The sequence below is a fragment of the Ranitomeya variabilis genome, chromosome 6, assembly GCF_051348905.1.
Source record: "Ranitomeya variabilis isolate aRanVar5 chromosome 6, aRanVar5.hap1, whole genome shotgun sequence".
NCBI lineage: Eukaryota > Metazoa > Chordata > Amphibia > Anura > Dendrobatidae > Ranitomeya > Ranitomeya variabilis.
The window spans coordinates 171,840,992-171,866,464 of NC_135237.1; the positions used below are offsets into that span (position 1 = coordinate 171,840,992).

The 25,473-nt window shown below is 44.3% G+C and overlaps 1 protein-coding gene across 1 annotated transcript in view; it reads right to left on the reverse strand.

The window, feature by feature from the left end:
- SFRP4 (secreted frizzled related protein 4) overlaps nucleotides 1–25,473 on the reverse strand; it is a 158,912-nt gene that overhangs the window by 13,089 nt on the left and 120,350 nt on the right. The window contains exon 4 of the mRNA XM_077269252.1: nucleotides 11,469–11,667. Coding sequence (XP_077125367.1) covers nucleotides 11,469–11,667 — 199 coding nt within the window. The remainder of the gene's footprint in view (nucleotides 1–11,468; nucleotides 11,668–25,473) is intronic.

Consider the following 25,473-nt stretch of genomic DNA (forward strand, 5'->3'; position numbering starts at 1 on the left):
GATGTGCCTAAACAGTAGAGACCCCCCACATATGACACCATTTTGGAAACTAGACCCCTTAAGGAACTTATCTAGATGTGTGGTGAGCACTTTAAACCCCCAAGTGCTTCACAGAAGTTTATAACGTAGAGCCGTGAAAATAAAAAAATCGCATTTTTTCTACAAAAATGATCTTTTTGCCTCCAAATTTTTATTTTACCAAGGGTAACAGGAGAAAATGGACCCCAGAAGCTGTTGTACAATTTGTCTTGAGTACGCCGACACCCTATATGTGGGGGTAAACCACTGTTTGGGCGCATGGCTGAGCTCGGAAGCAAAGGAGCGCCATTTGACTTTTCAATGCAAAATTGACTGGAATTGAGATCGGACGCCATGTCGCGTTTGGAGAGCCCCTGATGTGCCTAAACAGCAGAAACCCCCCAAAAGTGACCCCATTTTGGAAACTAGACCCCCCATGGAACTTATCTAGATGTGTAGTGAGAACTTTGAATGCCCAAGTGCATCACAGAAGTTTATAATGCAGAGTCGTGAAAATAAAAAATATATATTTTTTAACAATAAAGATTTTTTAGCCCCCAAGTTTTTATTTTCACAAGGGTAACAAGAGAAATTGGACCCCAAAAGTTGTTGTCCAATTTGTCCTGAGTATGCTGGTACCCCATATGTGGGGGTAAACCACTGTTTGGGCGCACGGCAGAGCTCGGAAGGGAAGGAGTGCCATTTTGGAATGCAGACTTTGATAGAATTGTCTGCGGGCATTATGTTGCGTTTGCAGACCCCTAATGTACCTAAACAGTAGAAACCCCCAACAAGTGACCCCATTTTGGAAAATAGACCCCCCAAGGAACTTATCTAGATATGTGGTGAGAACTTTGAATGCCCAAGTGCTTCACAGAAGTTTATAATGCAGAGTAGTGAAAGTAAAAAATATTTTTTTTCCCACAAAAAAGATTTTTTTAGCCCCCAAATTTTTATTTTCACAAGGGTAACAAGAGAAATTGGACCCCAAAAGTTGTTGTCCAATTTGTCCTGAGTATGCTGGTACCCCATATGTGGGGGTAAACCACTGTTTGGGCGCACGGCAGAGCTCGGAAGGGAAGGAGCGCCATTTTGGAATGCAGACTTTGATAGAATTGTCTGCGGGCGTTATGTTGCGTTTGCAGACCCCTAATGTACCTAAACAGTAGAAACCCCCACAAGTGACCAAATTTTGGAAACTAGACCCCCTAAGGAACTTATCTAGATATGTGGTGAGAACTTTGAAAGCTCAAGTGCTTCACAGAAATTTATAATGCAGAGTAGTGAAAATAAAAAAATATATTTTTTTCCAACAAAAAAGATTTTTAGCCCCCAAGTTTTTATTTTCACAAGGGTAACAGGAGAAATTGGACCCCAAAAGTTGTTGTCCAATTTATCCCGAGTACGCTGATGCCCCATATGTGGGGGTAAACCACTGTTTGGGCGCACGGCAGAGCTCAGAAGGGAGGGAGTACCATTTGACTTTTTTAGCGCAAAATTGGCTGTCGTGTTTGGAGACCCCCTGATGTACCTAAACAGTGGAAACCCCCCAATTCTAACTCCAACCCTAACCCCAACACAGCCCTAACCCTAATCTCAACCCGATCCATAATCCTAATCACAACCCTAACGATAATCACAACCCTAACCCCAAAACAGCCCTAATCTCAACCCTAACCATAACCCTAATCAAAACCCTAAATCCAACACACCCCTAACCCTAATCCCAACCCTATCCCTAATCCCAACCCTAATCCCAAACGTAACACTAATCCCAACCCTAATCCAAACGCTAACCCTAATCCCAACTCTAACCCTAACTTTAGCCCCAACCCTAACTTTAGCCCCAACCCTAACCATAACTTTAGCCCCCGTCGTCACAAAAAAAGTTCAATGTAACCTTTTTTTTGTACGTCGCGTCCGCCATTTCCGCGGATGCGTGGCCGTAACTCTGCCCCCTCCTCCCCAGGACATAGACTGGGCAGCGGATGCGTTGAAAAACTGCATCCGCTGCCCACGTTGTGCACAATTTTCACAACGTGCGTCGGTACATCGGGCCGACGCATTGCGACCGCCCCGTACCGACGCAAGTGTGAAAGAAGCCTAAGGCTACTTTCACACTAGCGTCGTACTCGGCCCATCGCAGTGTGTCGGGCCAACGTACCGACGCTAGCGTTGTAAGCGCCGCACAACGGGTGCAGCGGATGCTGTTTTTTCAACGCATCCGCTGCCCCATTGTGAGGTGCGGGGAGGCGGGGGCGGAGTTCCGGCCACGCATGCGCGGTCGGAAATGGCGGACACGTCGCACAAAAAAGTTACATGTAGTTTTTTTTGTGTCGACGGTCCGCCGAAGCACGACGCATCCGTCGCACGACGGATGCGACATGTGGCAATCCGTCGCAATGCGTCGCTAATGCAAGCCAATGGAGAAAAAACGCATCCTGCAAGCACTTTTGCAGGATGCGTTTTTTCTCCAACGACGCATTGCGACGGAAGCCAAAAAACGCTAGTGTGAAAGTAGCCTAACTCTAACCCTAGCCCTAACCCTAACCCTAAATTTAGCCCCAACCCTAACCCTAACCCTAACTCTAACCCTAACTCTAACCCTAACCCTAACCCTAACCCTAACTCTAACCCTAACCCTAACCCTAACTCTAACCCTAACCCTAACCCTAACTCTAACCCTAACCCTAACCCTAACCCTAACCCTAACCCTAACTCTAACCCTAACTCTAACCCTAACCCTAAACCTAACCCTAATTTTAGCCCCAACTTGTCTTCTCCTGCCGGCCGGCAGATGGCAGCAGATGGCGGGCGCACTGCGCATGCGCCCGCCATGATGAAAAAGCCGGCTGGCAGGAGAAGACAGAAGAGGACCCAGGGACCCCGGGTGAGTATGATAGGGTCCCCGAATCCCCCTATTTCTCTGTCCTCTGATGTGCGATCACATCAGAGGACAGAGAAATAACTGATCGCTTTTTTTTTTTTTTTTTTTTTTGCGGTCGCCGGTAAACTGTTAATTACCGGCGATCGCAAAGCAGGGGTCGGTGCAAACCGACCCCGATCATGTTCTTTGGGGTCTCGGCTACCCCCGGCAGCTGAGACCCCAAAGAACATCCGGGTGCCGGGCGGCGGGCGCACTGCGCGTGCGCCCGCCATTTTTTCCCGGAAAAAAGATGGCGGCGCCCATGGGGAGACACGAGGAGCACCGGGGGAGGTAGGTAAGTATTGGGGGGCTATTGGGGGCCATCGGGGACCACATTTCTCTGTCCTCCGATGTGCGATCACATCGGAGGACAGAGAAATTAAACGGCAAATCGCGTTTTTTTTTTTTTTGTTGCGACCGCCGGTAAACGGTTAATTACCGGCGATCGCAACTCGGGGGTCGGTAAAAACCCCCCGAATCATGTTCTCTGGGGTCTCGGCTACCCTCGGCAACCGAGACCCCAGAGAAAATCCGACTCTGGGGGGCGCTATTCACTTTTTCCACAGCGCCGTTAATTAACGGCGCTGTGGATTAAGTACCCTTAGCGGCCGCCGTTAAAAGGCGTATCGGCGGTCGTTAAGGGGTTAAAATAGTTGTATTTGTTAGACAGCCCTTTAAAACTGACAATAGACATTTGTCAAAAGGTACTGCTGATTACAATTTACAGATAGTGTACATGTATGACCACCACCCCTTATTTAAAGTTTCCCAAAGAAAGTGAGTTTCAAATGCCTATTCTAATGTTTGGTGGAAATCCCAAGAAAAGCAAACTAAGGTGTTCAATGTATGATCACTGAAAACTACATCACTGGGACCTTAATGATCATTAGAATGGTGGAGCTGAGCCAGGAAGTTAAATGTAGCATAAGTGTGCATGTGTAACCAAAACTCCATTGAAACTCTCCCACAATGGAAGGCTAGTTCCAGTGATTAGTGGAATTCTAGTGGTGTGTTCCTTATAGATCATTAATATATCACCTATCTCCTTCAATGGAAGTCTTCAAACAGAGGCTGGACAGACATCTGTCTGAGATGGTTTAATGAATCCTGCATTGAGCAGGGGGTTGGACACCACGACCCTGGAGGTTCTTCCAAACATTCTATGACTCTATCCTGTGGTCAGGTGATAAATGTGTTTTGTGGAATAACCCCAATACCAGATTAAAAAAAAACATTTCTCTAAATTGTCAAACAGATCAATATTAACACTTCACTAAAATGGTATTGTTCATACAGTTATAATTAATTGCAGAGCTGACACCACAGAAAATCATCTGTAGATAAAGTTTTACTTTCGACCTTTGCAAAACCTTAGATGTAAAATCTGACAGTTATAAATGTGTAATTATCCAGTTCTTGTTTGGATTTGTGTCTCACAGAGTTTTCTAGCATGTTGGCATAAGGTTGAGAATAAGTCAATTGCTATAGAGTTGTTATGGACTAAAAAATAAGATTTATTTAGTCAAGAACTAAAAGTATTCTGGGTTAGTAATGTACCTCCTGTCAAAGCTCACTCCCTGAGATTAGATGATGAAAAGTACAGCTAAGGACTTGTAGAGTATTTGATTATACTCCTGCATCCATATAATAGCTTATGTTTATGTATTGCATATATAAAGAGTATATATATAGAGAGAGAAAAAAATTTTTGGAACATCACCAAACACAGTACCTCAACAGAGTGTGCGCATCCCCAGCCAGCAATCTCAGAAGGCTCCTTACAACAGTAGAAAAAAGGGGGAAACAGCACAGCAGACTTCCAGAAAAAAAGTGATGTTTATTGCCCAAATAGCGTGGCGACGTTTCGGATACAATCCTTTCTCAAACCTTGCTGTGCTGTTTCCCCCTTTTTTTCTAATATATACATATATATATACACTCACCGGCCACTTTATTAGGTACACCTGTCCAACTTCTTGTTAACACTTAATTTCTAATCAGCCAATCACATGGCGGCAACTCAGTGCATTTAGGCATGTAGACATGGTCAAGACAATCTCCTGCAGTTCAAACCGAGCATCAGTATGGGGAAGAAAGGTGATTTGAGTGCCTTTGAACGTGGCATGGTTGTTGGTGCCAGAAGGGCTGGTCTGAGTATTTCAGAAACTGCTGATCTACTGGGATTTTCACGCACAACCATCTCTAGGGTTTACAGAGAATGGTCCGAAAAAGAAAAAAAATCCAGTGAGCGGCAGTTCTGTGGGCGGAAATGCCTTGTTGATGCCAGAGGTCAGAGGAGAATGGGCAGACTGGTTCGAGCTGATAGAAAGGCAACAGTGACTCAAATCGCCACCCGTTACAACCAAGGTAGGCCTAAGAGCATCTCTGAATGCACAGTGCGTCAAACTTTGAGGCAGATGGGCTACAGCAGCAGAAGACCACACCGGGTACCACTCCTTTCAGCTAAGAACAGGAAACTGAGGCTACAATTTGTACAAGCTCATCGAAATTGGACAGTAGAAGATTGGAAAAACGTTGCTTGGTCTGATGAGTCTCGATTTCTGCTGCGACATTCGGATGGTAGGGTCAGAATTTGGCGTAAACAACATGAAAGCATGGATCCATCCTGCCTTGTATGGAGCATCTTTGGGATGTGCAGCCGACAAATCTGCGGCAACTGTGTGATGCCATCATGTCAATATGGACCAAAATCTCTGAGGAATGCTTCCAGGACCTTGTTGAATCTATGCCACGAAGAATTGAGGCAGTTCTGAAGGCAAAAGGGGGTCCAACCCGTTACTAGCATGGTGTACCTAATAAAGTGGCCGGTGAGTGTATATATATATATATATATATATATACTAGATTGTGGCCTGATTCTAACGCATCGGGTATTCTAGAATATGCATGTCCACGTAGTATATGGACAATGATGATTCCAGAATTCGCGGCAGACTGTGCCCGTCGCTGATTGGTCGAGGCAACCTTTATGACATCATCGTCGCCATGGCAACTATTATGACATCTACGTCGATACTGTGCCGATACTGTGTCGATACTGTGCCCGTCGACCAATCAGAGACGCGGGATTTCCATTATGACATCATCGTTGCCATGCTGTGCCCGTCTCTGATTGGTTGAGGCCTGGCGGCCTCGACCAATCAGAGACGCGGGATTTCCAGGACAGACAGACAGACAGACAGACGGAAAAACCCTTAGACAATTATATATATAGATATATATATATATATATATATATATATATATATATATATATATATATATATATATATATACATATATGTGCAGCGCCCCAGAGTCCTGGTCGTTGCAGTAATGTCATTCTTCCACCATGGAGGGTGATGTTATGTCTGAAGGCAATAATGGAGCTCTTCTTTCCAGGTATCACAGACCATACACCACACTTCACACTCCAGACTACCAGGGGGAGCCTTGCTCCTATCTACTAGGGCACTCCTCACAGAAGGGTAAAACTGGTGGGCTGGATAGGAAGTTAGAGAGAAGCTGACTGGGCTTTGCCCAGGCAACACCTGTCAGGCAGACAGATGGAAAAGGAGGAACATCGGAGCTGCAGACAGAAAGTACACAAAGAGAATTGTGTTGTAGAGGGTGAGACACAAAGTCATAGCACAAGGAGATAACACCAGAAGGAGTTCTGCCCTGTAATAGGCTGCCTCCTTCTGAGGCGCGTAGCCGGAACACCGAGGGAGCAACTGTCTCCAAGCCTTGCTCCAGAGACCGGCAGGACAGTCAATTTCAAGTTGGCTGCCCGACCTTAATACCTAAGAAGACACGGTGGCAACTTGTGGGGGTCGGGGCGTCTCTAGGGTCCCTATAAACAAGCCTCAGGCCATCAGTCATACGGGTTTGTCCTATCCATATCATCTGGGGGACAGAGAGGAAGAAATAAGATCTAGAACATATAGTTGTGAGGACCTTACTGAGAAGCTCAGCAGGGAGGTACTACAACACACAGGCGCTAGAAGGAAGGCTACTGATTTCCACCTGGATAAGGGGACTCTGGATTTGCCTTCGGACCGGCCGGACTCTGCCAGCCCTGTGGCCAGTACCCTGGACTGTGGATGCTGAAGCCTTCAGTAAAGGTAAAGAGACTGCAACTTTGTGTCCTCATTATTCTCTGCACCTTACATCGTCTACCATCACCACCTACACTTCTGGGAAGCCCTGGGGACACACTTCACCTGTGGGAAGGTATTCCATTTAGCTGCCATAACATCACCCCAGCGGACCCCTCACCGCAGCGTCGGTCACCCTGACCGAATACCACAGGTGGCGTCACGAACACTAAACAAACTTTGCCTTTTATTGGATGTCCCTCAAAGGGCACTCCATATACAGTACAGACCAAAAGTTTTGGACACACCTTCTCATTTAAAGACTTTTCTGTATTTTCATGACTATGAAAATTGTACATTCACACTGAAGGCATCAAAACTATAAATTAACACATGTGGAATTATATACTTAACAAAAAAGTGTGAAACAACTGAAATTATGTCTTATATTCTAGGTTCTTTAAAGTAGCCACCTTTTGCTTTGATGACTGATTTGCACACTCTTGGCATTCTCTTGATGAGCTTCAAGAGGTAGTCACCGGAAATGGTTTTCACTTCACAGGTGTGCCCTGTCATGTTTAATAAGTGGGATTTCTTGCCTTATAAATGGGGTTGGGACCATCAGTTGTGTTGTGCAGATGTCTGGTGGATACACAGCTGATAGCCCTGCTGAATAGACTGTTAGAATTTGTATTATAAGAAAAAAGCAGCTCCAGGCTGTGTAAGGGCTATTTGACCAAGAAGGAGAGTGATGGGGTGCTACACCAGATGACCTGGCCTCCACAGTCACCAGAATGGTAGAGGAGGTAAATTAAAGTCAATAAATACCGTACATTGATTAAGTATGGAGATAAAAAGATTGCTTAACTGACAAGTAAGGAATCCAGGTATCTTTGAAATGGCTTGTACAGCAGGTAATATTTTTTTTAAAGGGGATCTAGTTCTTACAATTACCTGGTCCAACTAATATCTGCTTCTTGGTTTCTATTTTGATTCACTAGAAATGGTGTTACTGACCCATTTAGGTCATTTGGTGTTAGTGACCCATTCTCAGGCAGTGATTGTCTGAGCGGGCAACACGTGATGTTTCTCGTGTGTTAAGACAACAGTGGGAGGCAGTGACCAGCTGAGACCATGTAAACAGTAGAATACAAGTTACAGTTGATCATAATGGTGAATATCGATTATTTTTTTTATTTTATAGCTGTCCGAGTCCTTTTCAAAATATTCTTTATTGACTGGACAACTGCATTAAGGTTTCACAAATAGAAATGTTTTATGGCTTTGCGCCCAACATTAGTGGCCAAGGATATAATGGGAATCTGTCCAGTGATATCAGAATGACCTTTCCTAAGAATTAATTTAGGAAAGCGTTCTTGTTATTACAGTATGTTAGGGCTAGCGGAACGCACAAAATAATTAGAGAAAAGGAATAAGCCAGGGTCCACCGTGCAGAGATGGAACCTGCTGCTAAGCAATGACGGACTATATGGTGGTACAATGAGGATACACACACAGGTTAGCTTCACCCTGTGTGAAAGAAGCAAACCTTGTTGCGTCACAGGGCCACAGTACCGCACGTAACAGAAATAATAATTAAGTAGCATGAGAGTGCATGCGGTGCCGCACTGGCGGACACCACTAACCACCCAGACTTGGGCTAGGAAAGCGCGGAGATAGCGCATGGCGCTGCACTGGCGGTCACAGTAATAGACGCTTTTTGTGAACATGTGTTGGTAACAAGTCGGGCGCTAGATTACAATCATCCTCCTTACGCGAGCATTCAAACACAAGGGAGGGGATGATTAAAGAGCGACTTTCACTCACAACACATACACATAAACAAGTGTATACTAGCACACGGCCGTGCGGCCATGCAAACCTTTTATAGCTGCAGCAAGTTCAATACCTTCCTAGAGGACCAATGATAACTGCTACAGTAACTGAGCAACTTCAGGACCTTCCTAAAGGACCAATAGGAGCTACTGCAGTACCTGAGCATGTGACCCCAGACCTCCACTGAGAAGTCTTCCTTTGGGCATACTTAGGAGGGGAAAAGCAGGACTTAGTCCCAGAGACGTCTGCTCGCCGCTGATCAGTACAGGCTACAATGGCAGAGCCTGGAAATGCAGCAGTAACCCTTTGCACAGAATCAGACTAAGCGAGACGCTGGGACCGACGTCTCCACCAAGCAGGCTCCACTGCGGCTGATGCAGAATGAGAGACCACAGCAGACATGGTTCGAGATTCCCCCTGTGCAGCGGCGGGAACTCGACTCCTAACACAGTATTAGATCGGATCCTTCTCTCAATATAGGTCTCCAGCACTGAAGGTGTTGTCCATTACCCAGACAACCCCTTTTTAAATATGGTAATATATTCCCCAATGTGAGATAAAATTAACAGATACTCAAAGGAAATGTGAATTCTGCAGCCCATTCGCTGCCACTGATAAGCTGCAGTGCCAACATGGCATAATAATGTCACACAAGTGCTGGGAGACTCGGTGCGGACATGGCTGGAATGACAACAGGGGAGGACATGAGTATATATTATTGTAATTTTACAATAGTGTCAAGGAATGACACTGGAGAGATCATGCAAATCCCACCACTGCTGTTATGGACCTGGTGGTTAGGTGCACCAGGAATGACCTGATAGTTAAACACGGAATCAGGACGAGCTCTGGGGAAATGGGAACTCTGCTGACCGCAAATCCTACTCCTATCAACACAACTAGAAATAGCCGTGGACTGTGCCTGACTCTGCCTAGACGCCTCTTCACAGCCTAAGAGCTAACTACCCCTAAAGAAAGGAAACAAAGCCTCACTTGCCTCAGAGAAATTTCCCCAAAGGTAAAAGCATCCCCGCACAAGTATTGACTGTGAGATAAGAGGAAATCACAAACACAGGATGAAATAGGTTTTAGCAAAGAGAGGCCAGACTAACTAAACAGATTGAGGATAGAAAAAGGATATTTGCGGTAAACACAAAAAGCTACAAAAACCACGCAGAGTGTGCAAAAAACACCCCCGCACCAACTCACGATGCGGTGGTGCCACTCTGCACCCCCAGAGCTTCCAGCTAGCCAGGTAGTTTCATGATAGCAAGCTGGACTAAGACTAGCAAGAAAAACCATATGTAACAATAGAACAAGCAGGAACTTAGCTTGTGCTGAAGTAGAAAGGTCCTCAGAAAGATCCAGGAGAGATCTGAACCAGTACTAGAACATTGACAGCTGGCAAGGAATAACGATCTGAGTGGAGTTAAATAGAGAATCCAGCCTAGCCCTAAGCGAGGGCAGCTGGAGAAGGAATCTCAGAACCAGCAGCTCCACTCACAGCCACCAGAGGGAGTCCACGGACAGAACTCACCGAAGTACCATTCATGACCACAGGAGGGAGTTCGAGAACGGAATTCACAAGACACTGCCACCAATTGTCAAAGGATGACACTGGAGAGATCACGCAGATCCCATCATTGCCCCCAATTGTCAAAGATTGAAGTTTTGGGAGTCATGCTGAACCACCCCACTGTTACTTTTTTGTCACAAACTGACCTCTGCTACCCCCTATCATCAGAACATTTACAAGATTGGCCGAAAATTAGTGGAATAGGCTGGTTATTGGAGAACTAACAGTGAACGTTTGGTAGATGCACCTCCATTTCCAAAGCATGGATTATATATATACTCCGGTATGGTCACTGCTAACTCCACAATAATCAAAGAACTATTATTAGCTACCACCACCAGTCTTTTATACAGGCCAACTAGACACATGCTTTCAGGAGTGTGGTTTACAGAACAAAAGGAACAGAACTATTACATTTTATATTAAATCCAGAACGATAGGCAGGGTTTATAAAAAATATACAAAAGATTTTACAAAGGAGACAAAACAGTACAGTATATAGAATTACATAAAATGAAAGGAGAAACAAGATAAACTTAGTATGCTGGCCACAGAGATGGTTCAGCTAGCAAAAGAGAGCACTTTTATTGGAAACATCCATTGAATGGGAATTATGCATACACTGATATGTATCTCTCTGTAGGTACACAGATCATTTTCTATGACAACCAGGGAATATAGTATTTTAGTAACGGTTGTCGACTACATGGAAACCCATTTAAGCCATAATATGATTGTCTGCATGGGCCTAAAAATTGTTTTCCTTTAACACATACCGCTTGAAGAATGGCTGGATATAGAATATTCATGACAGTCTTACAATAATCCTTTTGTAATCACAATAATAATAATTGTACATTGAAAGGTATTTATATAGCTGTTTAATTTTGGATTAGCCACTTAGAGGCAGGACTCCAACAAACTAAAATAGTTATAAACTACGGTAGGTCAACGTATTGTTTAGCTACAAAGACTTTTGTGCACAACTTTTTTGATAAGATGTTACATTTCTCACCTTGAACGCCATTGGTAGCACATTATAAGTACATCTTGGCTAGGAAGTAACTGTGGACACTGACAAGATGAGTTTGTGATAAGAGGCACTTGGTATCGAGGAATAGTTGTTGAAGATTTCAATGTCTCTTTCACTTCCACCACGGTAGTAATTTCATTGCAATTACTTCTACTGACACTTTTTACTTTTGCATGGATTGCTAGAAAAGAAAACAGTGAAATTATGCTTCTAGATATTGTGTATTTTTTATGCCATCAGGAGTTGTAAATGACGTCTACTGTTAACCATTTAGATGCTGCTGTAAACATCTGATGGTAGTATTTAAAAGAAGTAGTTGCTGCATGCACATCAGCTCCAATCAGCCCCGGTAACATGAACACAGGGCATTGATGAGTTAGCATGGCAGCTAGAGGCCTATTGAAGGCCTTCATCACTGTTATCTTGGCACTCCTGTAAAGCTCAGTGACAGTCTGGGCATCAAAGGAGACAGTGATTTTGAATGTACGATGAAAGGCTCAACTGGACAAAAATAAAAATAAAAAGGTTTTTTTTTTAAATATATATATAAAAAATATATATAAAAATGCAAATCCCTTTATCCTCATTCAAATAAAGAAATAATAAAAAAATCATATTTGAAATCGCCATGTCATTTTAGCCCTTAGTGACAGAGCCAATATGCAGCTTAATGACCAGGCCAATTTTTACAATTCTGACCACTGTCAATTTATGAGGTTATAACTCTGGAAAGCATTAACGGATCCCGCTGATTCTGAGAATGTTTTTCATGACATATTTCACTTCATGATAGGTGTAAAATTTCTTTGATATTACTTGCATTTATTTATGAAAAAAAACGGAAATATGGCAATTTTTTTTAAACTTTTGCCATTTTCAAACTTTGAATTTTCATGCCTTTAAATCAGAGAGCTATGTCACACAAAATAGTTAATAAATAACATTTCTCACATGTCTACTTTACATCAGCACAATTTTGGAAACAAATAATTTTTTTTTTGTTTGGAAGTTAAAAGGGTTAAAAGTTGACCAGTGATTTCTCATTTTTACAACAAAATTTACAAAACCATTTTTTTAGGGACCATCTCACATTTAAAGTCACTTTAAAACTTCAAAACCACATTCAAGAAGTTTATTAACCCTTTCTATGCTTCACAGGAACTGAAGCAATGTGGAAGGAAAAAAATAACATTTAACTTTTTTTTTTTTTTTACAAACATTTTGCTTCAGAACCAATTTTTTTTATTTTCACAAGTGTAAAAAGAGAAAACGAACCAAAAAAAATTAACCTAAAAATAATTTCTCCTGAATACGCCGATACCCCATATGTGGGGGTAAACCACTGTTTGGACGCATGGCAGAGCTCGGAAGAGAAAGGAGCACTGTTTGACTTTTTCAATGCAGAATTGGCTGGAATTGAGATCGGACGTAATATCGCATTTGGAGAACCCCTGATGTGCCTAAACAGTGGAGACCCCCCACAAGTGACACTATTTTGGAAACTAGACACCTTAACCCTGCTGTTCTGTTAGGTCAAAAATGACCGTTTTTGAAATTCTATAATGTTATAAAAATTCAGCGTGTGATTCTGAGACTTGAGGCTCCCTGACTTTTCGTCATTAGGGGGGTACTCTCTGTGGGAATTTTTTTTTTTTTTTAATTTTTGTTTACTTTATTTGGTACAATTTTTTTTACACTTGTACTGTTCGGTCAAAAATGACCGAAAGGCCTTTATTCAGCTCTCCAGACAATTTTTGACAAAAATAAAGGTGCTATCACCTCATTTTGAACTATATATTGCATCTACTACTATTTATCAATGTATCTGACTACTTTTGGTCAGAACAGATTTACACATACCAACATTTTCAAGTTGCGATACAGCCGACGGATTCGCTTCCAGTATAGCTATGCGCAATTTATTTCACTGGTTTTTATTTACCCTGCTGTTCATATAGATCTAGTTCCATTCAGTTGTCAACATTTCATATTGTAAATCATGATTTTCTGATTTTCCATGTGTTTGCTGGTTGTACAGTATTACACTGTGCAATGCTGTCCTAAGCAGAATTCACCTAAAGTGTTGTACTGTGAGCTTTTTCCTGCTGCAGGGTGGTGTCTGCTCTGATCTTATCTGTAGACAGATAACATAGCAGTGTAGAGTTTCAGTTCAGCTGGAGACAACACAGAGTGAGCAGAGGTTCAGACGTCAGACAAAAAACCTTTTTTTTTTTGAAAAGTTTGTATATAGTTTAGAATAAAGAAAAGTTTTTATGTGCAATATGAAGCAAATATTGCAAAAATGTTAATTTATTTGATTCAAAAAATAAAAGTTTTTGATTTAATTTTTCATCTGATTATTGAAAACCATGTTCACATACAGTAAAACAATGCAACAGGTAATCAAATAACACTTGAATTAGGTACAAATCACAACTTTGTTAGGTCCGGTCAAAAATGACCGGGAACAGTATAAGTGTATAAAAAACAACGTTTTTTGCCATTTTATAGAGAAAAAAGCTTTTTTTTTTTTTTTTTTTGCCTTTGAAAAAAGTATATCTACATAATGTTTGATATTATTACTTATAGTTAACATTTAGATCAAGATTTTTTTTTTATCTGCAAAAATAATCAATTTTTACAAAAATCGAAAAAATACCATGTTCCCTTTTGGATATAAAAAAAATATAAAACAAGCTTTGTATTTATTTTTTTTTCTGGTATTTGAACAACCATCTTCACAAGCAATATAATAGTGCAAAAACTGTTTAAAAAAACCACTTAGATTAGCTAAAAGTGATTATTTTATAAGGACGGTCAAAAATGACCGGGAACAGTACAAGTGTATGTGAAATCTAAACAGAACAGCAGGGTTAAGGAACTTATCTAGATGTGTGGTGAGCACTTTGAACCCCCAAGTGCTTCCCAGAAGTTTATAACGTAGAGCCGTGAAAACAAAAAATCTTTTTTTTCCCTCAAAAATGATTTTTCAGCCCGCAATTTTTTTATTTATACAAGGGTAACAGGAGAAATTGGACCCCAAAAGTTGTCCAGTTTGTCTCGAGTACGCCGGTACCCCATATATAAGGGGGACCACTGTTTGGTCACACATCGGGGCTTGGAAGGGAAGTAGTGATGTCTAAAATGCAGACTTGGTGGAATGTAGAAACCCCCCGCAAGTGACACCATTTTGGAAACTAGACCCCCAAGGAGCTTAACTAGATGTGTGCTGAGCACTGTGAACCCCCAAGTGCTTCACAAAAGTTTATAACGTAGAGCCATGAAAATAAAAAAACATATTTTTTCCACAAAAATAATCGTTTCATCCCCAAATTTTTACTTTCACAAGGGTAACAGGAGAATTTGAACCATGAAAGTTGTTGTGCAATTTGTCCTGAGTACACTGATACCCCATATGTGCGGGGGGACCACTGTTTGGGCACATGGCAGAGCTCTGAAGTGAAGAAGCGCCATTTTCTTCCTGGGAAAAGATGGCGTCGCCCATGGGGGGAAGCAGGAGGGCAGAGGAGCACCATGAGGTACCGGGGGGGATCGGGTACCCTATTTATCTCTCTTCTGATGTGTGATTACATCAGAGGAGAGAGAAATTAAATGGCATATCAGACTTTTTTTTGGTTGCGGCTATACGGTTAATAGCGGCAATTGCAAAATCGGGTAGGTAAAAACCGACCCAAATTATGTTCTCTGGGGTCTCGGCTACCCCCGGAAGCCAAGACCCCGGAGAAAGTCTGACACTGGGGGGCGTTATACACTTTTTTTCACAGCTGTGGTTTAAATACCCTTAACTGCCATGGTTAAAAGGCTTATCGGCGGTCGTTAAGGGGTTAAAGTATAGCCTTTCAAAATAGTGGCATAAGTAGAGTCTGAAGGGCCCTGATGCAAGATTTGGACCAGGCCCCCCACCCTGAAGAAATGTATAAATATATATATGTATATGCCCTCCTTCCTGGTAAATATGTCCCTTATCCTAGTATGTATGTCCCTCATCGTGGCCCCATCCTCTCGATATACAGTATATCCCCCATCCTGTTATATGCCCCTCATCCTGTTATACATCCCCCGCTCTGCCGCTATTCTTTAATGTATAGAAAAAAATAAACCATTATACTCACCAGGGTTGTACATAAAAGGCATAGGACCCCAAAGCAGAAGTATAATGCACTCCCTGTAGTCCTCCATATAGTATAATACACAGCTCATAGCCCTCCTTATATTATAATGCACACCCCATAGTCCTCCATATAGTATAATTTATCCCATAGACCTCCATATAACATACTGCACAGCCCATAGTTCTCCATATAGTATAATGCACAGTCCATAGTCCTCCATAAAGTAGAACGCACATCCTATAGTCATCCATAAAGTATAATGCACAACCCATAGTCCTCCATAAAGAATAATGCACAGCCCATAGTCCTCCATAAATAATAAAGCACAGCCCATAGTCCTCCATAAAATATAATGCACAGCCCACAGTCATCCATAAACTATAATGCACAGACCATAGACACCCATAAAGTATAATGCCCAGCTCATAGTCATCCACGTAATATAGTGCACAGCCCATAATGTTCCATATAGTATAATGCACAGCTCATAGACATCCACACAGTATAATGCACAGCCCATAGTCATCCATGATGATGTTCATCCTTCGTAGTCAAAGATGACCATGGCTTCAGGGTTAGAAGATAATTAGTAGTTATGGGTCCGGAGGTGGCTGATGAGGCCAGTCCGGGCCCTGAATGTTCGCCCACATACTGGACATAAGGAAGCAAATGTAGTCAGTACACCAGATTCTGCCAATTTCACCAGGGCAAGCTCTTCCCATTCATTGATGTTGACTTCCAAGTTTTTGAGAGATAACTTAAAGCAGGCTTTATAGCGCTTCTTCTGCCCCCCAACTGCTCGCTTTCCTTGGCACAGTTCTCCATACAGCAGTTGTTTTGGTAGTTGGCTGTCGGGCATTCTGACCACATGCCCATCCCACCTGGCTTGGACTTTCAACAGGAGAGTGTAGACGATGCAGAGCCTAGTTTGTTCCAGAATTGCCGTGTCCGGGACATTGTCTTGCCACCTGATGTGGAGGAGTCTGCGGATGTGAGAATGATTAAGCTGTTTAGCATGCCGGCTGTAGACTGTCCAGGTCTCGCTAGCATAGAGAAATGTGGTGAGGACCACAGTGACCTTCAGCTTGGTGGTAAGGCTGAGTCCCCTTAATTCCCAGATGTTCTTATGCAGTCTCCCGAAAGCAGCACTGGCTTTGGAAATTCTGTTATTAACCTCAGCGTCTATGGTTACTGCATGAGAAAGTATGCTGCCTACGTAGGTTAAGTTATCGACTGCTTTGAGGTTTTGCTCCTTCACTGTGATACGTGGCTCCTTGTATAGTTTCCCTGGAACAGATTGATACATTACTTCAGTTTTTCTACTGTTGATCTCAAGACCAAAATTGTCACAAGCTTGCGGAAAAACAGTCCATTTCATGCTGCATCTGCTGTTCCGTACTAGCGTTATGTGCACAGTAATCAGCAAATAATAATTTACAGATAACAGTCTCATGCACCTTTGCAACCGACTTCAGGAATTTTGGGTTGAATACCATGCCATCAGTCCTGTACCTAACCTGGATTCCATCTTCACAGTTGTTAAATACATCACTTAACATTGCAGAGAATAGCATACTGAACAGGTTTGGATCAAGCATACAGCCTTGTTTTATGCCGTTTTTTACTGGGAAAGCCGAAGATTCGTCTCCATCATTCAGAACCTTCACTATCATGGAACTGGAACTGCCGGACGATTGAGATGAACTTGCTCGGGCAGCCGAATTTTGCCATGATCTTCCACAGGCCGTCTCTACTGACTGTGGCGAACGCCTTGGTCAAATCAACAAAAGTCACATAAAGGTCACTGTATTGCTCCTGGCACTTTTCCTGAAGTTGACGTGCAAAGACCATATCTACTGTTCCACGTTTAGCACGGAAACCACACTGGCTTTCAGGTAGTAGGTAGTCATCCATATAGTATAATGCACAGCCCATATTCATCCATATAGTATAATGCACAGCCCATAGTCATCCACATAGCATAATGAACAGCCCATAGTCATACAATAAATGGGCCCCATATAGTGCTGCATACAGTATATGATGGACACCATATAATGCTCCAGTATATGATGGGCCACATATATTCTCGAAACAGAATGGGACCCATAAGGTGCTCAATATATAAAATGGGCCCCATAAACTGCACCATATGTACTTGGACCCATAAGATGCTCCATATATAATTGGCCCCATATACTGCTCCAAATATAATTGGCTCCATATACAATTGGCAGCATAAGATGCTCCATATACAATTGGCCCCATATACTGCTCCAAATATAATTGGCCCAATATACTGCTCCAAATATAATTGGCCCCATATACTTCTCCATATATAATTGGCCCCATAAACAATTGGCCCCATAAGATGCTCCATATATAATTGGCTCCATATACTGCTCCATATTTAATTGGCCCCATATACTGCTCCATTTATAATTGGCCCCATACACAATTGGCCCCACGGGTGCTAATGCTGGCCCTGAGTACAAGAATTAGATCCAACTGGTACAGAGGTATACAGATCTCAACATAAACACATACGGTTTTTCCCCCGAAGAAGCTAACGCGAAACGCGCATTGTGGTGCCAGTCTTCATTACATCCATGCTGTACAGATGAGTATCTCTATGTGAAGTATGTTGAGATCTATATACCCCTGTACCAGTTTAATCTAACTCTTATACTAGCCAATAGGATAATACTGGGTTGGACTCCACATGTTTATACTCTTTAATGAATACCATTGAGCAGAGCAAATTACTGATAATGGACCTCTAAGTTTCTCTAACTACTGTAGATTATTCTATGTTTCTACTGTATGACTGACTTCTATATGCAAACTTCCTTATGTATCTTGTGGCAATGATCACTGATTAATTTATGGGAATCTAAATTACTTATCAGACCACAGTGATACTTTATTAGATATTATAATTAGTGATGAGGGAATATACTTGTTACTCGAGATATCTCGAGCACGCTCGGGGGTCCTCCTAGTATTTTTTAGTGCTCGGAGATTTAGTTTTTCTTGCCGCAGCTGAATGATTTACATCTGTTAGCCAGCATAAGTACATGTGGGGATTCCCTAGCAACCAGGCAACCCCCACATGTACTTATGCTGGCTAACAGATGTAAATGATTCAGCTGTGGCAAGAAATACGAAATCTCCGAGCACTAAAAAATACTTGGAGGACCCCCGAGCGTGCTCGAGAAATCTCGAGTAACAAGTAGTGTTGAGCGATACCTTCCGATATTCAAAAGTATCGGTATCGGATTGAATCGGCCGATATCCAAAAAATATCAGATATCGCCGATACCGATACCCAATACCAATACAAGTCAATGGGACACAAATATCGGAAGCGATCCTGGATGGTTCCCAGGGTCTGAAGGAGAGGAAACTCTCCTTCAGGCCCTGGGATCCATATTCATGTAAAAAATATAGAATAAAAAAAAAAAATATGGATATACTCACCCCTCCGATGGCCCCTGGCTCTCAGCGGTGCAAGCGTCTGCCTCCGTTCCTAAGAATGCAGTGAGTGAAGGACCTGCGATGACGTCGCGGTCACGCGCCGGTCACGCGACACAAGACTGCGACATCATCGCAGGTCCTACACTCACTGCATTCTTAGGAACGGAGGCTGCCGGTTGCACCGCTGAGAGCCAGGGGCCGTCGGAGAGGTGAGTATATCCATATTTTTTATTTTTATTCTTTATTTTTTACATGAATATGGATCCCAGGGCCTGAAGGAGAGTCTCCTCTCCTCCAGACCCTGGGAACCATACGCACCGCACACGCCGAAGATGACTGGGAACTTATATGAACTTCCGATTCCGATTTCCGATATCACAAAAATATCGGAACTCGGTATCGGAATTCCGATACAGCGAATATCGGCCGATACCCGATATTTGCAGTATCGGAATGCTCAACAGTAGTAACGAGTAGGGTTGAGTGACTTTTATTTTTATAGGATCGGGTCGGGTTTCACGAAACCCGACTTTCTCAAAAGTCGGGTCAAGTGAAATCGGCCGATCCTATAAAAAAGTCGGGGTCGGCCGAAACACGAAACCCAATGCAGTGCAATGGGATACTATGGTTCCCAGGGTCTGAAGGAGAGGAAACTCTCCTTCAGGCCCTGGGATCCATATTAATGTGTAAAATAAAGAATCAAAATAAAAAATATTGATATACTAACCCTCGGACGCGCCCTGGTACTAATCGGCAGGCTTCCTTCCTAAGAATGAGCGCGTGAATGACCTGCGGTGACGTCGCGGCTTGTGATTGGTCGCGAGCGGTCACATGGACAAGCCGCGACGTCATCTAAGGTCCTTCACGCTCTCATTCTTAGGAAGGAAGGCTGCCGGAAAGAAGCAGGGTGCGTCCGAGGGTGAGTATATTCCTATTAGGTATATACTCACCCTCGGACGCGCCCTGCTTCTTTCCGGCAGCCTTCCTTCCTAAGAATGAGCGCGTGAAGGACCTTAGATGACGTCGGGGCTTGTCCATGTGACCGCTCGCGACCAATCACAAGTCGCGACGTCACCACAGGTCATTCACTCGCTCATTCTTAGGAAGGAAGCCTGCCGATTAGTACCAGGGCGCGTCCGAAGGTGAGTATATCAATATTTTTTATTTTGATTCTTTATTTTACACTTAAATATGGATTCCGATACCGATTCCCGATATCGCAAACATATCGGAACTCGGTATCGGAATTCCGATACCAGATTCAGAAGATCGCCGACCTCATGGCCGACCCCACACAGGGGTCGGGTCGGGTTTCATGAAACCCGACTTTGCCAAAAGTCGGCGACTTCTGAAAATGGCCGACCCGTTTCGTTCAACCCTAGTAACGAGTATATTCGCTCATCACTAATCATAATATATAGCTTTTTGATAAATAATCCTTTGCTACTTGATATGAGCGCACATACCTTTCAGCTAAAACTAGTGATATTGGTTCTGTTACCTGGATATGTGAGGTCTCTCTGCCACTTCACCCCTTTTCAAATATTTTAAATGTTTATCATGAATTAATAAAAGTTACTATTTTAATATGTAGCGGCATTTTGCTTCCTTTTCCTTTTGTGGGTTCCTATACTTGTTGGAAGTGCCACATTTATTAGGCCGGTTTCGTTTCAGATTTGTGTTGCTATTTGGGAAGATGAGAATTGTGTTTAAAACATACAAAATTAAAGTAAAAAATAACTGTCTGCTACACAAAATGTCTATGTCACAAACTACTTATATTTTGCACAAGTCAAATTCGACATAAACAGACCATCAAAAGGGTAACAATTAGTGTTGAGCATTCCGATACCGCAAGTATCGGGTATCGGCCGATACTTGCGGTATCGGAATTCCGATACCGGGATTCCGATACTTGCCGCGTATCGGATACCGGAATCGGAAGTTCTAAGATTCAAAAAGCAGAAATTCAGCCAATGAGATTGATTCCAAGTGTGGGCACATCCTGTTTAGCATGGAGGGCATGAAACTACTGGCAAGGCTGTGATTGGCTGGTGTAATGATGTCATGATGCAGTTTAAAAGTCGCTGGCGCCATTTTGCGATCACTCTGCTGTGAATTCAGTTAGTGACAGGACGCTGTTTGCTGACTGAGGGACAGTTTAGAGATAGCGATTTGCTTCTTTGTGCTTTCCAAAGGCTAATTTAGCAACCGCTGTGTTCACCTACTATTCACCTTGCTTTTGCCTTGTAGCGCTGTTTTCACAGCGATCTGCAGGGTCTGTGTGTGTGTGTGTGTGAGTGCAGCCCAGTCTCCAGTCTGAGTGCAGCCACATAGGCCATCCATAGTTGGTTGTATTCAGTTCAGGGAGGGTGGTTCATTGCCTCATACTGTTCCTTTTTTTTTTTTTTTCCCAAGTAGTGTAGTCTGCTGCTAATTTATTCAAAAAAATCCTATTAGTGTCTTTCCACCCGTCTCCAGCTAATTTGTGGAAAAACACTACATAGGATAAAGTAGAGGAGGGTTTTTGGGCCTTGCAGCGCCGTTTACGGCTGTCTGCACGGTCTCCGTGTGACTGCAGCTCGCCCTGTAATCTGTGAGCAGCTGTAGCCTGGTTGTCTCCAGCTCAGGGTTTTTCACTGCGTCATACCGCCAAATCAATTTTCTTTTTTTTCAAAGTAGTGTAGTCTGCTGCTAATTAATTTAAAAAAATCCTATTAGTGTCTTTCCACCCGTCTCCAGCTAATTTGTGGAAAAACACTACATAGGATAAAGTAGAGGAGGGTTTTTGGGCCTTGCAGCGCCGTTTACGGCTGTCTGCACGGTCTCCGTGTGACTGCAGCTCGCCCTGTAATCTGTGAGCAGCTGTAGCCTGGTTGTCTCCAGCTCAGGGTTTTTCACTGCGTCATACCGCCAAATCAATTTTCTTTTTTTTCAAAGTAGTGTAGTCTGCTGCTAATTAATTTAAAAAAATCCTATTAGTGTCTTTCCACCCGTCTCCAGCTAATTTGTGGAAAAACACTACATAGGATAAAGTAGAGGAGGGTTTTTGGGCCTTGCAGCGCCGTTTACGGCTGTCTGCACGGTCTCCGTGTGACTGCAGCTCGCCCTGTAATCTGTGAGCAGCTATAGCCTGGTTGTCTCCAGCTCAGGGTTTTTCACTGCGTCATACCGCCAAATCAATTTTCTTTTTTTTCCAAATAGTGTAGTCTGCTGCTAATTTATTCAAAAAAATCCTATTAGTGTCTTTCCACCCGTCTCCAGCTAATTTGTGGAAAAACACTACATAGGATAAAGTAGAGGAGGGTTTTTGGGCCTTGTAGCGCCGTTTACGTCTGTCTGCACGGTCTCCGTGTGACTGCAGCTCTATCTGTTGTCAGTTCAGCCCCCAAAAAATAAATAAATAATAAAGTTCACCAAACACACCAGTTACACCACTTTACATTTCTGTAGGCCACATTAGCTCATATTAAAGTCTAGTCCACACTTTAGATAATTAGTGCTTCTTATACCTGTTAGGAGGAGTTGCTCAGGAATAAGCACACAAATCCGTTAGTACTTTTCTGCTTATCTTTATCAGTCAACCAAGATGAAGAAGGCAGTGAGTAAGGCACGGGGGCGTGGGAGCCGTCGCGGAGCAGGGAGGGGACGTGGGGATTCTGTGCCTGCTGCGGGCACCGGTGACTCATCAGCACCCACTTTCACCAGGCAACAGTCGTTCATGCGAAGCTTTGTGTCCGAGCGCCGTACACCGCTGCTGCGTGAAGAACAAATTGAAGCTGTTGTCGGATGGATGGCAGCTAATGCATCAACTTCCATTAGTGCCACATCCTCTCAGACACAGAGCACTGGAGAGCAGCCATCTGTCTCTTCACCACCTGCCAAATTGCCCAGGCAGACAGAGAGCCCAGGACAGGAGCCGTCTCTACTTCTGTTCTCTGAATCTCTTGGCTTGGAAACAGGGGGCCAGCCAAGCAGCATTGGAGAAATGGAAGAAGAGGCAGGGTGCAGTGATGCCCAACAGCTTTTTCTGTCTTCCTCTGAAGAGGCGGGTGGGCCAGTGGCTCCGGTCACCACATCGCAGGCCGCATCAGCTGATGATGACACTCAGGTGCCACTTACTGGTGCGTGCTCTGCTGCTGAGACTACCCAGGAGGAGCAGTTGGGGGCAGAGGGTAGTGTAGATGATGAGGTCCTCGACCCATCTTGGCGTGAGGGACAGGAAGGTGGTGGGAGCAGCTCTGAGGAAGAGATTCCCCGTACGGCCCAAAGAGGGAGAGGGAGGGGGAAGACTGCGGATCCTGCAGCCTCCGCTTTGGCACCCGTTAGGAGCATGTCTCTTCCAAAAGCCAAAAAGGGCGCTCCCAAGACTTGCAGTGCCTGGTCCTTTTTTGACACAGTTGCAGATGACATTTGCTATGTCAGATGCAACGTGTGTCATCAAAAAGTCAAAAGAGGGAAAAATGTCAGCAACCTCAATACCTCCAACATGTGGAAACATGTGCGCAACAGGCACCCGGCGGAGTTAGAAAAACACACTGAAGAGGTAGGCCAACCAACAGCGGCAGCTACCACCTCTTCAGCTCGTGTTGCCTCTTCCTCTACCTCACACGCAGCTGGTTCGGCGTCCTCCCAGGATCGCCGTGGAAGAACCTCTGCCCCTGTTGTCCAGAGACCCGCTGTAATTCCACCCGCAGCGCCACTTTCCCAGTCATCCACACACTCCCAGCCCAGTCTACAGCCATCGGTAGTACAGGCATGGGAGAAAAGGCGGCCTTTCTCGTCAAACCACCCACGAGCACAGGCTCTGACTGCAGGCATTGCCAAACTTCTGTCACTGGAAATGCTGTCATTCAGGCTGGTGGAGACTGACAGCTTCCGTGACTTGATGTCATTGGCAGTCCCACAGTACAATGTGCCCAGCCGCTTTTACTTCAGCAGGCAAGCCGTCCCTGCCCTGCAGAAGCATGTGGAGGGACACATAAAACACGCGCTACTGAACGCCGTCAGTAGCAAGGTCCACCTCACCACCGATGCGTGGACCAGTCAACATGGACAGGGGCGATACCTTTCCCTCACTGCCCATTGGGTTAATGTCGTTGAGCCGGGTACAGACCGTGCGAGTGGCGCAGGACGTGTCCTGCCCACTCCAAGGATTGCAGGAATCCATTCTGTACGCATTGACTCCTCCTCTTACACCAGTTCCTCAGAATCATCGCTGCAGGAGCCGTCACAGTCCACCTCCACATGGACCCGTGATGAACGTGTACCTGTTACGACCGACATGAGCACAGCCGTGGCCAAACGTCAACAGGCCGTCTTGAAATTAATTTTCTTGGGGAATCGTAGCCACACAGCGCAGGAGCTCTGGAATGCCATCAAGCAGGAGAGCGATGTGTGGTTTGTGCCAGCGAATCTCCAGCCAGGCATGGTAGTGTGTGATAATGGCCGAAATCTGGTGGCAGCTCTGGGCCTCGGCAACCTCACTCACATCCCATGTCTGGCACATGTGCTCAATTTGGTCGTGCAGAGCTTTTTGAGGGACTATCCGGATCTTGATGCACTGCTGCACAAGGTCCGTCTAGAGTGTGCTCACTTGCGGCGTTCCAGCACGGCAAAAGCGCGCATTGCGGCTCTGCAGCGCCGACACCGCCTGCCGGAACATCGCATCATATGTGACCTACCTACCAGGTGGAATTCCACGTTACATATGTTGGAGCGGTTGTGTGAGCAGCAGCAAGCTGTAATGGAGTACCAGCTGCTTCAGGCGCAAAAAAGTCGCAGTCAGCGCCGTACAGACTTCACAACCACAGAGTGGGCCACTATGAATGACGTCTGCCAGGTTTTGCGTCCCTTTGATTATTCCACGCGGATGGCGAGTGCAGATGATGCACTAGTCAGCATGACTGTCCCCCTTATCTGCCTGCTTGAAAAATCACTGCAAGCGCTAAGGGATGATGTTGTGGAAGAGGTGGAGGATGAGGATTCACCATTTCCATCATCTTCTGGACAGTCAGCGCCACGTGGTTCCTCACAAACGCGTAGGCAGGGGACCGTTTGTGAGGAGGATGAGGAGGAGTCAATGGAGGAGGAAGACATCCGTCCAGAGGAGGGAGTTACACAATTGTCCAGTACTCAGTGTGTACAGCGAGGGTGGGGTGATGACGAGCGGGCAGAGATCACGCCTCCAGCAGGGGACAGCGTTTCTTGGGCAGTTGGCAGTCTGCAGCACATGGTGGATTACATGCTGCAGTGCCTGAGAAACGACCGCCGCATCGCCCACATTCTCAACATGTCTGATTATTGGGTGTTCACCCTCCTCGATCCTCGCTACCGGGACAACGTAGAAAGCCTCATCACACCGTTGAACCGGGAGC